At 35.5% G+C, this 12,890-nt stretch overlaps 2 protein-coding genes across 2 annotated transcripts; both read left to right on the top strand.

The window, feature by feature from the left end:
- Positions 1 to 6,218: 6,218 nt before the first annotated feature.
- Positions 6,219 to 8,162, top strand: LOC145031972 (uncharacterized). Its single transcript, XM_078980629.1, has 3 exons — positions 6,219 to 7,002; positions 7,223 to 7,410; positions 7,493 to 8,162. Exons 1-3 carry the CDS (start codon positions 6,420 to 6,422, stop codon positions 8,006 to 8,008), a joined length of 1,287 nt encoding a protein of 428 aa, XP_078836755.1. The 5' UTR covers positions 6,219 to 6,419; the 3' UTR covers positions 8,009 to 8,162.
- Positions 8,163 to 10,020: 1,858 nt separating this feature from the next.
- Positions 10,021 to 12,530, top strand: LOC145031971 (protein PHLOEM PROTEIN 2-LIKE A10-like). Its single transcript, XM_078980628.1, has 2 exons — positions 10,021 to 11,355; positions 11,573 to 12,530. The coding sequence occupies exons 1-2, from the start codon at positions 10,334 to 10,336 to the stop codon at positions 11,679 to 11,681; spliced, it is 1,131 nt and encodes a 376-aa protein (XP_078836754.1). The 5' UTR covers positions 10,021 to 10,333; the 3' UTR covers positions 11,682 to 12,530.
- Positions 12,531 to 12,890: the final 360 nt, after the last annotated feature.

Here is a 12,890-nt window from a genome sequence, read left to right as displayed (position 1 = left end):
CATGTTTTGTTTATGGTTTCAGGTATTATCGTTTGGGAATGGAAGGACTCATATTGATCGCAGTGCACACACCTACGATTTCCACAAGGAATGATTTTGTGATAAACTCTGATAAATGATTTACTTGACTATGGTTTGAAATGTTGGAATTAAATGGTATCAATGTTTTAGTTATACAAAAAATGAAATTTTTACCATTGATTTTTGAGTCGTTACATATATTGGGTCTATTTCACCCCTGGGTCTATTTCGCCCCTGAGTGTATTTCAACTAATATGTTAGCACAAGGATGTACCAGGTCTATTTCACTTCGGGTCTATTTCACCCCCAAGTCTATTTTAATTCATACGTTAGCACAAGGATGTATCGAGTCTATTTCACCCCACATACATATAACAAACAAGCATATACGCATACAACACATATACAACACGAATCACAAAGACTACAAGCACATACAATCGGTAGTGTCTAACAGTGTAACGCCTGTGTTTCTGGGCTTGTCATTAAAAACAATGTAATAGTCTAGGTAAACTTTGTAACCCATCTTGAAATAATAAAGATGTACTATCTGAATATTATGTGTTTTATGCTTAATTGCTTAATTGTGTGTCTTAATTGAATTAACAATAAAAATAAGCATCAAAATAAAATAGTAGATAAACCCGATATCTATGGATAATGTTGTAGTAGTTGAACCGAGGTTTTCGAATATATAAAGAATGCCGAAATCCGAATTATAAGGAAGAAGTTATGACCTTTCGAAGTTTCGCGACAGAATCGGCACGAAGCTGAATGACGTAAAAGTGAAATTTACGTTAGAGCAATATTTAGTCTTAGTGATATAAACAAAATTCGTAGAGTTCGTTAAGCCAAGAGCGTTCATAAAAATAACGCCCAAATCTGACTTTCTATGAGGAAGTTATGATTTTCTGAAATTTCAACTTAGCAGTATGCAACCCGAATACTCGATTTGAGATCGAGTGATTTTTAGCCGAAAAATCTAAACGAGAATCGAAGATCTCGTTAATAGTAGTGAAACGATAAAAAGATAGGCAAAAACGGACGTCGGATGAAGAAGTTATGATTTTATAACAGAGTTTTCCTGTCCCGGCTTACTAAAAATAAATGATAAAATAAAGTCCAAATTAGCCGACGAAGTCTAAACGAAAGTTGTAGAGCGTAGTCTCACCTATGCGGGGATATAAATAACGTCGAAAACGGAGTTTGTATGAGGAAGATATGAATTTTTGAAGTTTATTTAATAATTTCGGTATTTTATTTAAATTAAAAATATCCGATATTATCCAAAGGGGGGGGGTGAGTCAGCGATTCTATCCAGGTTACGCCCAACGTACCTAGATTTACGCCTGACGTAAATCGAGGATCCAGACCCTATAAAAGGGAGTCGAGTGCAGCCGATTCTTTTGCTCATTTTCTCTTCCTTCTCTCCCATTTTGCATCGTTTTGCGTGCCAATCATATCCCGAAGCCCCAATATCATTCCCGAGCCGCGAAGCAAGTCCCGAAGCCCCGAAGATCCCAAGAAGTGCAATTCCTGAGCCAAAGCTCTGCCCGCGAGGAGCCCGGTTTTTGTGAAGATCTTCCAGATCTACCGAAGAATACTACTTCTGCAAGTCGTAGTGTTGTCCGATCATCTTCTGATCAAGTGAGTGTGTAGTTACTTTCTTCTAACACATAATTATGAAGTATGAGATACGAAATACGTGTTATGTGTATATTTTGTTGATTATATGTGTGAATGTATATTCACTTTCTTCTATCTCACATATATGATTTATTCTCTATGAAATATGTGTTATGTGTGTGTGCCTCATCTGTTATGTGGAACATGTATTGAATGAACATGCTATACAGGTTTTAAAGTTTGTATAAAAATATATATTTTTATCTACTAATATGGTGGGTAGAGCATGGGTAGATAGTTGATGTGTGATAAACAGATAAGAGGCCTCGATGTCATTGTGATCCAGTCATCTAGCGGAATTTAGATGACGACCACGGACTCTTTCTAGACAGTGGAACACTATTAGGCTCATAAGCTATAGGTGTTAATGAACATGAGTGTTCATTCGTTGTATTTCATCCCCCTCATGGTTGCCTTATTTGACTTATATTGCTAAGGAATCCCTGAAGCATGTGTTGTCGCCCCGATGAAATATTCTGAGACTAGGTCCCTTGTGATAGTTGTTTTAGGGACGTAAGGTAAGAATAACGGGAATGGGTAATTGGGTCATTTTTGGGTTGAGGAAATTTAATTAATTATTTATTGTGGGTTGAAAACCCTATATGCTCACCAGGCTCCCAAGCCTGACCCACTCAGTTTTATTTGTATTACAGGAAGTGGCGCAAGGGCATAAGATGGATGAATTTTCGAGTTGTTTTGTTTACAAGTCTGTATATGTATATATATTTGTTGAATGACTTGTAATGTTATCGTTTATGCTTTATGGTCTGTATCGGAACATGACATCCCGAGTTTTGATTATATAATGAAAATACCTTTCTTTATGAACTGCTTTGGTAAATATTATTTGATCATGTTTTGTTTTTGGGAACAAAATTCCGCAACTCTTTTAAATCAAAAGGATTTACTCTGAAATTATTTTAAAAGCATAAATGAAACCGGTCTTTTCTGGCCGTGATTTTGGGGATGTCAAAAATAGTATATTGAGCAAACTCACCTCAATTTGCTGAAAATCAAATAAATGTGCGAGCTGCTGAACCGGATAATCCTAGCACTAACCAATCAAATAATACTCTAATTAATAATTGGGTCATAAATCAAAATCAAGTCTTAATCAACTAATCCCAACTCCAACGTAAAATACCATTTTATCCTTTCCTCAATTGGCCTAAAATCCGCGACCGGAACTCAATGACACAAAGGCCTAATTCCTAAAGGACACTCAAAGCGCAATATGGGCCCAAATCTAAGAAGTCCCAAAGCCTAATAGTGGCACAAAAATCAAAAAGACTTGTGGCCCAACAAGGGCCCAAAACCCTAAATTCCACAGGCGGCCTAACATTAAAAACCCAAGACCAGGTCGAGTACGCTAAGCGTACCCTGAGTACGCTTGACGTACTAGATCGGTACACATAGTTGGGGATCCAGATGCGTACACACAACGTAAGCTTGTATGCGCTTGACGTACGTCCCCATTAAGCACTTAATGCTTAAAACCACATGCCCATATTCCAAATCCAAACCTTGGGGAGCATCTTAATCCATAAAGTCACTAACTTGGCGCCTCTGCATGACTCAAATGGACTAAATTCTTAGATTTTGCATCCCACTTTCACCAAATGGACATATACTCATGTATGGTTGGTCTTCAACCATCAAGATGCTAACTTTATAAACTAGGGATCTCAGAAACATCAAGAGGAGTAACTCATAACTTATAGAGTGACAAATTCCCACTAAAACTCATGCGTGGGACCAAAATGTGCTCAAAACAAACCATATTCTAGATCTAACAATAAAGTCATCAAGATAGAAGCTTTATACCTTAATGAAGCTGAGAAATGAGAGTAGAATTTGGATCTACAAGGTCCTACTTGATCAAGGCTCCTTCCCCAAGTTTCTTCTTCTTCTTCAAGGTTCACTAAACACCCACTAAAACACACACAAAGGGTTAAATCTCACTAGATGAGTTAGGGTTTCGAAATGGGACTCAAAGGGAAATGGAGGTTGAGAAATTAGAGAACCTTAGGACATATGGTTTCTTAAATAGGGCCCAAACCCTAAAATTAAGGTTCGTCCTCTGAATTTGTACGCCCAATGTATGGGAGGTACGCCCAACGTACGCACTCCCCTACAAAAATTACAAAAATGCCCCCCCTAAGGACCAAAATTGCAAACTAATTACACACCAATGGTCAAAATGAAAAATGTCTTTAATTGGGTGTTACAAAGATGGTCGTCAATGCCAACACTCGATCACGTCGTCGTCATTCCCGATGTGGTGGTTGGACTTTCAGGGGCGATGGTAATGGATAAAGATTGAAAGATGGAGTAAAGAGACGGATTGAGATGCAGATCGACAATGGATTGTGGTTTCAGAAGCAAATAAATGATGTATCGTGGCTTTAGATACATATCGATGTGGTTCCAGTGGGCAAGATGCAGGTAGTAGTAGGCGATTTCCAGTAGTGGTGGATGGGGTTGAGATTTAGGTTCCTGATTGAGTTGAGAAAAGAGAGAGGGATAGAGAGATTTGGATTTAGGGTGGAGTAGGTGGAGACGTTGCTTTACATATCAGATATCAAGGGGGGGGGGGGTAGTGTAAGTGGGTTAGGTCCTACTTTATTTTCTAGTTACCAACGTTGAAATGAAAAGAGGAAAATAACTGAAAATACGAAATTACCCCTGTGTGCAAGGCGCTTAAACATGGGGCACTTAAACGATAAGAACTAACGGCTAACGACAATGGGAACTAACCATGTAAGGAAAGGCCAACCCAAAGATGATCTGAATTAATTTTTGAAAAGAAGGACTGAACATGCGTTTTGACACTTGCAAGAGAGATGAATTGCGTAATTTACCCTAATTAAAACAAATGAAGGTGAAAAATATCCTGAAGTTATTTATTTATTATATATCAAGGTATTTTTTTTTTGTTAAGGGTGTTGTTAAATGATATAAATACGAAATACATAAGTAATTATGAGAACCAGATAGATTTTATTGGAACATCAAACATTTCATTTGCAAAAAACAAAAGCTCAAACTTGAAGCTCATGATGAAGTACGAGAGAAACAAGATAAAAATGAATTACACCACACGTGCCACTTACAAAAATTATATTTAGATTAGTAGCGGAGTCAGGATCAAAGTAAAGGGGTATCCCAATTATTATTATTATTATTATTATTATTATTATTATTATTATTATTATTATTTTTTTTTTTTTTTTTTTTGCATAATATGCAATAAGATCTTGAAATGAGATGATCAATAAAAACTTTATGTTAACTAAAACAACATTATAGTGATCTGTATTTTACAAGTTTTAACCATCATTTACACTTAAGTGATCTTTAGTTTGTAATTACTACCGACCACTTGTCACTACAAATGTATCCACCCTGTAACCCTAGAGGAAAGACCTATCATTTAAAGCATGACACATGTTACATAAAGAAAATTTACGACTTCTGTTGTCAATAATATAAATCCGACATTAGGCAAGCAACAAGTACAGTCTAGGAACACAAAGAAGAAATCATTCCTGGCTAAGTCAACTAATTAAGTCTAACTACCAGCACCAAATCTATGTATAACAGATTAGTGACTTGCATTGGAAGTTGAAATTTAAATTCAAAGCAATAACCCTACATTTAAGCTCGGTTGGTATGACAATATAGACTGAGATTTGGAAGAGTAATCAGAGCAACGGAGACAAATAATTCGTGTTAAACATATAGATAAATGTCGATTTCAGTTACATTAACTAAATTAAATCAAAAGAAAATGCTACTGCTAAATCGAAAGGATATCGAGGGCTTCGTGAGTACGTACCCTTTGAAAATCAGGGGGTGCAACACCGGGGAGATAGAGTGATTCAGAAGATGAGATGGAGAAGACGATCGAGATGAATAGAGTAAACCAGATTCCACTGGGGTGCCGTTCGAATTTCGAGATCTCGATCGAGTGAGGTAGTATGTGGGTAGAACGAATCCATATTTTGAGATCTCCGAAAATATTTACCCTACTAATATTCTTTTGAGGGGCATCTCGGTATACCCTGAGATCCAATGTGCCTCCGCCTATGATTTAGATCTATTTTTAATCCAATTAAACATACGTGTTATCGATCATTAGTGTAGCCTGCTTCTCGTTCCTAAAAAGACTTGTATTGCTAGCTTTCTAGATCAACAAAAAAGTGCAACAAATTATTGACAACTTCAAAACTTTGGGTCTTTTAGAGTAAGCATTATTTCCAAATCCATACATGAATGGGGCTTCCACAAGTATTCCCGCAAAACATTCCCATGAAACAAGATAGATACTTAAATGTTATATTTATAAGCCTTGTCTCAAATCTCAATATAATTTAATAAATTTTACCTTTAAAAAATTAGTTATGTTAAAAAATAATTTTAATAATTTTCAGTTTTAATAAATTACTATTGAAAACAAAAAATTTATTTTCTGTATCTTTTTTTAATATTTTTCTTTTTTTTCTGTAATTTGATACCTTGTAATCACCACTGAATTTCCCGGAATACCACGACGGCTGACTTACTTACGACTCCCTTTGATGGAGTCGTTCGTCTCCGGCAGAAGCAACTCCGCAATTGGGCCACCCAATCCTTCTTAACTTGAACTTTACTCCGATCGCCAACGCCGCCGGAAATCTCAATCTTCTGAATCACAAATCTCATATTCTACAATGTCATGGTTCACTAGATCAATCGGCAACACTCTCAAACTAGGCGACAACGACGACGACGACGACGACGAACAATATCCTGTGAACAAGAACACAGAAGACTCCACTAATCAAAAACATGAACAACAAGCAGTCGAGAACAATTCACCTAAATCTCCAGGACGAGGAGTCAAAGAAGACCTATCAGAGATCACAAAAACCCTAACTCGTCAATTCTGGGGCGTCGCGTCCTTTCTTGCTCCTCCGATTCCCTCCAGACACCCTAATGAGCGATCGAATCCGTCTGATCCGGAAACTTCTGCTCCGGAAGCAATCTCTGGAATACGCAAAGACTTCGCCGAGATCGGAGGGAAGTTTCGCAGTGGAATTTCTAAACTGTCTAACAATATAGATGTCTTGGAGATTACTAAAATGGCTTCGGATTTTCTTCACCTGGAATCTGAGGATGACGATTACGATTCCTCTGATGGCGATGGGGCCGTTGGTGTTACGGATGAAGTTGTGGCTTTTGCTACGGATATCGCTATGCATCCTGAAACTTGGTTGGATTTTCCTTTACTCGATGATGAAGACGACGATGAAGGTATAACAGTTCAATTCAGACCGAATTATAATTAATAATTTGCTTGCTCATTATCCTATTCAACATGCTAGTATCTGATGTTCAATTGAATGTCCCTTAGAACATTCATTAATTATGATAATCGATGGTGTAATTTACTAGTTAGACCACAATTAATACCATGTCCTCTTTCTAATTCGGTTTAACAATTGTATTATGCTTTCTTTCCCTTTTACTCCAGACTTTCACCTGTCTGATGCCCAACAAGAACATGGTTTGGCTATTGAAGATCTGGCACCAAGATTACGTGCTCTTAGGATTAAGCTCTGCCCTGATTATATGACAGAGACTTCCTTCTGGAAGATCTATTTTGTACATTTGCATCCAATACTCGAACACAATGCTGCCAAACTTCTTTCAACACCCAAGGTAAGTATGCTAGTATTGATAGGCATACACTCTTTCCCTGATTCATGGATAGTAATATCTATGATTCATATTCTGTATGCAGATTGTGAGAGCCAGATCCCTGTTAACACATGAGTTGAAAAACCGACAGTTGAAGAATGAAGCACGAAGAATCAGTTCTTGTTCTGAAAACATGGCCAATTCTGCACCAGAATCTGCCCTTCTTGAGACTGTAAAAGTCAAACACCCCATTGAAAGGGATGACATCAAGATGGTTGAAAAATCTATGATTCAAGAGAAGCCACATGACCTAACCAAAGATGAAGATGAGTGGTTAAAAGAAGAGAGTTCAGAGATTGTTACAGTCACTGTTGAGAATGATGTGGATGTATCATTTAGTGATCTTGAAGAAGAAGAAGATGATGATGGAAACATTCCTATACATTACAAGAAAGCAGCATATGGATCTGATTCTTCAAGAACTGAGTTAGGAAGTTGGGTAGAATTGGATCTAAGCTCAGCGGATTCAAGTCATGGATCTGAACAAGTAAGTGTGCATAACTCTGAGACTAAGGAATCTAATGATTGGCTTGATGTTGTTGACATTGATGTGGCATGACATTTGGGGATTATTCTTTCTGATTTGTTAAGTCCACAATGGCTGGTAAATAGTTTGTTTACAGTTTATTTTGAATGGGATGAATTCCAAGAAAACCCTTGCAATTTCAACCATTTTTGTTGAAATATATACAAAGTTTATTCTCATTTAGACATGTAACTTTGAGGTTACTTTTTGACTTAGCAATTTTAGACAATATAGAGATATAAACAGGTAACTCTTGAGATTTATTTCAAAAAAATCTTATTACGTATAATGTTTTTAAGTCGTTTTAGTTGGAAAATAAGTAGAAAAATATTGAAGTAATAGATCAAAATGAGTGAGGGATACAGTATAGGTAATAGATCAAATTTTATATACAATTTTACTTACTAAGTTGATACATACACACCAATCAGTGACGGATTTCGCATGTTAATAATCAACTATGTTATCATATAAGAATGAAGAAAAAAAAGTTCTAGTTTGCCCCATTAAAAATTGATTTTTTTAGAGTTTCTTCTTTATCATATCTATTTTTACTTCTATTTTTTTAGATATTTGTTATCAATTTTGTTGAAAAGATCTGAAAAGAAAGCAACAGATAACGAATAAAGAACCTCAAATATTATTATACTTTATTGTTTTATTTAATTTGATTTATTATTATTATTATTATTATTATTATTATTAAATATTTATTATATAATGCACCCCGATCAAATTATTATGTGGATCTGCCATTGTATCCATTATCCAATAACAGATACTTACGTACATACAATTTATATGTATGTATCACACTATCACGCGTAGCCTAAAGGGATTCGAGTTGTGAGTTGTGCACTAGTGCACATGTAGTTGAATAAAGGGTCTATTTTGACTAATTAAAAAGTTATTGCGAACCATTTTTTGGTGAAATCAAATGTGATTGAAACCAGATTTGGGGCTAATATGTTAGATTCTACATAACCGGTTACACGTTAGATTGAAACCATATTTGGAAAAACGGTTTGAAAAATCTATATTTTTGCGATTTTTGTGGTGTTTTGTCGTGTTTGATTTCAGTGTGGGAATTTGTTAAAATTTATATGGTTAGAAATGACCTAATAAGCCAAATGTATTATTTCACCACGATTGTAAGCGGGTTTTCTTTCATTCGGGCCAGTTAAAAGGTTAATCGTTTTTGTAACTTTATTTATTTATTATTATTTTTAGCATGCCTCCAAATCCCTATATTCACAGCAATTTCATAAATTGATGGATCAAAATGATATTTTTCTACTACCTTAAATGTTTGGATTGAAACCAAACTTTATTTTTTTTTATTTTTTTATTTTTGTTTTTGCAAACCAAATAAAAAAATGGTCCCCATTTTTAAACTAGTTTTCATCAAACCTATTGAAATCAGATTACAGATTTATTTTTTCCTCAGAACCGGTTTCTGATTAGAAAAAAACCAAGGTTCAGTTTGGACATATAGATGAAACGCACATCAATTGAGATTCCACAAGGTTGATCTTACACAAATATGATATATTGCTATAATACATATTCTATATACAAAATATTTATTTTGATTGCTTTATATGACATAATATTTGTATAACTTACAATTCAAAGTAAATGCCTTCTGTAGAAGCAAAAATATTATAATCCAACTAATCATATAGAGAAATCGGTTATTGTTATAAAAACAAAACATGGTTGCATATTTGCATTTTCGAAATGTTTTAAATTATAAATCTAAGGGTATATTTGACATGGAGTTTTAGATTTTTTATTTTTTAACTTTAAAATAAAAAACTCAATTTAAAAAGAAAAACTCCAAATATGAAGCTATTTCATGTGGTGTTTAACCACTTATCTTTTTATATAATGTATACATTTTAAAAATTATAGCTATTTTTACTAAATAATCAATAAAAACTTATCTCACTAAAGTTCTAACTTCTAAGACCATATATGCTTTTTTTTTTTAATTTTAAATTGCATTAAATAATATATTTTATCAAATTATAGAACATGCAGACAAAGACGTATTTCTTTCCTGGATAAAATTTCCCATATTTCGATAACGATAAGGGATGATGTCGATTATACGCACACATTTCCACCATGATCGAACGTACCTTCGCAAAAATCTGCAGTGGCTTTCCCAATTCCAGGTTCATTTGATCGTGTTATGCATATATTCATCGATTTTCGAATTCATCTCTTTACACAGCATTGCAATTGCAAACCCTAGGTCAAGATTTGTAAAAGAGCACCCAATTGGTTTCTTTTTGATTTAGTAAAAAGTGCAAAACCCAAAATATCCTGCAAATCCTCGAACAGGTGTATTACATGGATCTAGCAACGATAAACGAAGGTCTGCGTTTCTCCAGGAAAAGAAAGAAATGGATTCTTCTCATAGCAGCGTTAGGGTTTTCAACTTACGGTGCTTATAAGGTCTGTAAATCGCCTTCTGTCATTCAGAAGAGGGATAGGGTGATGAAGGTTTTAGGCGCCTTAGCTTCCATTACCGAATCTCTCGGTGATTCCGCCGAGGCAATAGGAGTGATTTCCAAGGATCTGAAAGAGTTTATACAATCCGATTCCGATCAAATCCCTAGTAGTTTGAAGCAAGTTTTCAAAATTACCAAGTCTGACGAGTTCTCGGAGTCAATTGTTAAGATTACACGATCATTCACCGTGGGGCTTCTACAAGGGTATCGAGTTGACGCCGGAAAACGTGATTCAGGTCCAAGTTTTCCCGATCGAGCTTTGGATAAGCTGTTAACTCCGGCAGGTTCTGGTTTTGCTTCCGTCATTGCTGGGAGTTTCGCCAGGAATCTATTCATCGGTGGTTCAAAGAACTCCGGTAGTCCGCTTCATGAATGGATCGATGTGATTGCTGATGACAAATGTAGGAAGCTAATCGGTGATTGTATTCAGCAGTTCGTGGCCACAATGGTGACAGTTTATCTCGACAAAACCATCGACATAAACCCCTTCGAGGAGATCTTATCAGGTTTGACTAACCCTAAACACGAAGAAAAAGTGAGAAATCTATTGGCGTTAATCTGCAACAGTGCTATCGAGACTTTCGTCAGAACATCTCACCAACTCTTGACAGATTCAAAATCGAACTCGAACCCTAAACCTTCTTCTACCATTAGTAAAGTTTTAGATGGGAAAGAACTAGTGTTGAGTAAACTAAAAGCAAGAAAGAGTAACATGTCATCTTCTCTAGCAGTTCCTGGCAACATAAGGTTTGTTCTTGATGTGACAGGAAGAGTCACACTTGCAACTGCAAAATCTTTTCTCCAATTTTCCTTAGACAAGTTATCAGAGCGTATGAAAAGAAGCTATCAAGAAGCTTACAGGTACTTAAGTGCAAAATCTTTGATTGTTATGACAATATTCATTTCACTGTATTTGCACCTGTTAAGTGCTCCATGGAGTTTGGTTTCATATTAGGTTTTGGAGACAAGAAACTAAACTATCCATATAATGTATATATTTTGTTAAAGAATCTTGAAAAATAACAATGTACATGAATAAAGATGGAAGCTTTTTCATGGGGTTTGGTTCTGTGTATAGATATAGTCGGTATGAGCAACAAGTGTTCTTCTCATCAAGCATTCTTCTTCACCAATTCCATCACACCCATCTTCAATTTGTGCAGAAGTTTCAGCACCTCCCTACATAGAAAATGAGAATATTCTAAGATCTTGAAAATATGAATTTATACATGATTTCTATGTTACCTTATTTTTATGTTTCGTCATGGTGGTGGTGGTGGTGGTGAGGCCGGCGGTGTAGGGTGGTGGGGAGCAGAGGAGGAGGACGAGTATGAGGAAGATGGTGGTTCTAGACATGGTTGTTGTTCAGGTGATCGGGAATATGGGGAGAGAGATTTATAGGAACAATTTGTGTAGTATGAAAGGGAGATTTTAGTGGTTATGGCATTTTGGATTTTTGTCGAACACATGGTATGCATCTAATCAATCTCGGTTCAACTCTGTAAATCTAGTGGGTAATACGAGTTCATGGACACTTGGTGGTTAATCGTGTCCTATGTGCATTAAAAAACTAATACAAGATTCCAATTTATGCATTTAAGATTGGATGTTCAAACCTTCAAATACATAATCAAATTTGTTTTTGATTGTGTTATTTTATACATGTCGGTTGGGGAAGTGCATGTGCAGCTCCAGCAGGATAGAAATGTTTCAAAACGAAATGAGTTGGGCTGCAACCAATGAGTCAGGCATAGTTGGGCTTGGCCACGACGAGTCGAGTCACACTTATTTGGGCTTGACAGGACCAGTCACTATATATTCATACTAAAGAACTAAACTCACATACATATTTTAGATATTTACTAATACCATAAAAATTGATAAAAAGAAAATTAGAGCTAGCGGCGAAGCTAAATGGGATGTTGGGGTATTATAGTATCCTTAAAAAATTGTTTTATATATGTAAAAAATATTATTTATAAACATGTTTCATGTTATTTTATCCCCAACTAAAAAGATTATAACTTGTTTTTTAACGTCCGATATTGGATTACTACACATAATATATTGATAATGTTTATACCCCATATCAAAATTTCTGATTCCGCCACTGAATAGTGCGTTTGTAGTTTGTAGTTGAACTTAATTTCTTTCAATTTTCGGTCTCAAACTTGAAACCTATTACCGTAATTTTGTTTCAAAATTTTAAGATACTAGCTTATGGAAGAAGCATTTTGCTCGATGCCTCGTAAATCGACATAGAATGCAATATACATGAACTCATAAAGAAGATGTATCAAAAATTGTTAATGATTCTTAGAACAGTTATCTCGAATATTCATCTAATCACTACCAGACCTGAATCCTTCAACACTTGAAGAGTGACACCTTCCAAC

This window comes from Lactuca saligna, chromosome 2, assembly GCF_052625555.1.
Source record: "Lactuca saligna cultivar CGN05327 chromosome 2, ASM5262555v1, whole genome shotgun sequence".
In the NCBI taxonomy this organism is placed as follows: Eukaryota; Viridiplantae; Streptophyta; class Magnoliopsida; order Asterales; family Asteraceae; genus Lactuca; species Lactuca saligna.
Note: the sequence above shows the minus strand (reverse complement) of the source record. Positions and strands in the feature narration are given on the sequence as shown.

What these genes read in the sequence shown, in the direction of transcription:
- LOC145031971 (XM_078980628.1), top strand. Translation starts at nt 10,334, where the DNA reads ATGGATCTAGCAACGATAAACGAAGGTCTGCGTTTCTCCAGGAAAAGA. An exon ending in AGCTATCAAGAAGCTTACAG is followed by an intron (nt 11,356 to 11,572) that starts GTACTTAAGTGC and finishes TTCTGTGTATAG; the next exon opens with ATATAGTCGGTATGAGCAAC.
- LOC145031972 (XM_078980629.1), top strand. Translation starts at nt 6,420, where the DNA reads ATGTCATGGTTCACTAGATCAATCGGCAACACTCTCAAACTAGGCGAC. An exon ending in TGATGAAGACGACGATGAAG is followed by an intron (nt 7,003 to 7,222) that starts GTATAACAGTTC and finishes CTTTTACTCCAG; the next exon opens with ACTTTCACCTGTCTGATGCC. An exon ending in AACTTCTTTCAACACCCAAG is followed by an intron (nt 7,411 to 7,492) that starts GTAAGTATGCTA and finishes TTCTGTATGCAG; the next exon opens with ATTGTGAGAGCCAGATCCCT.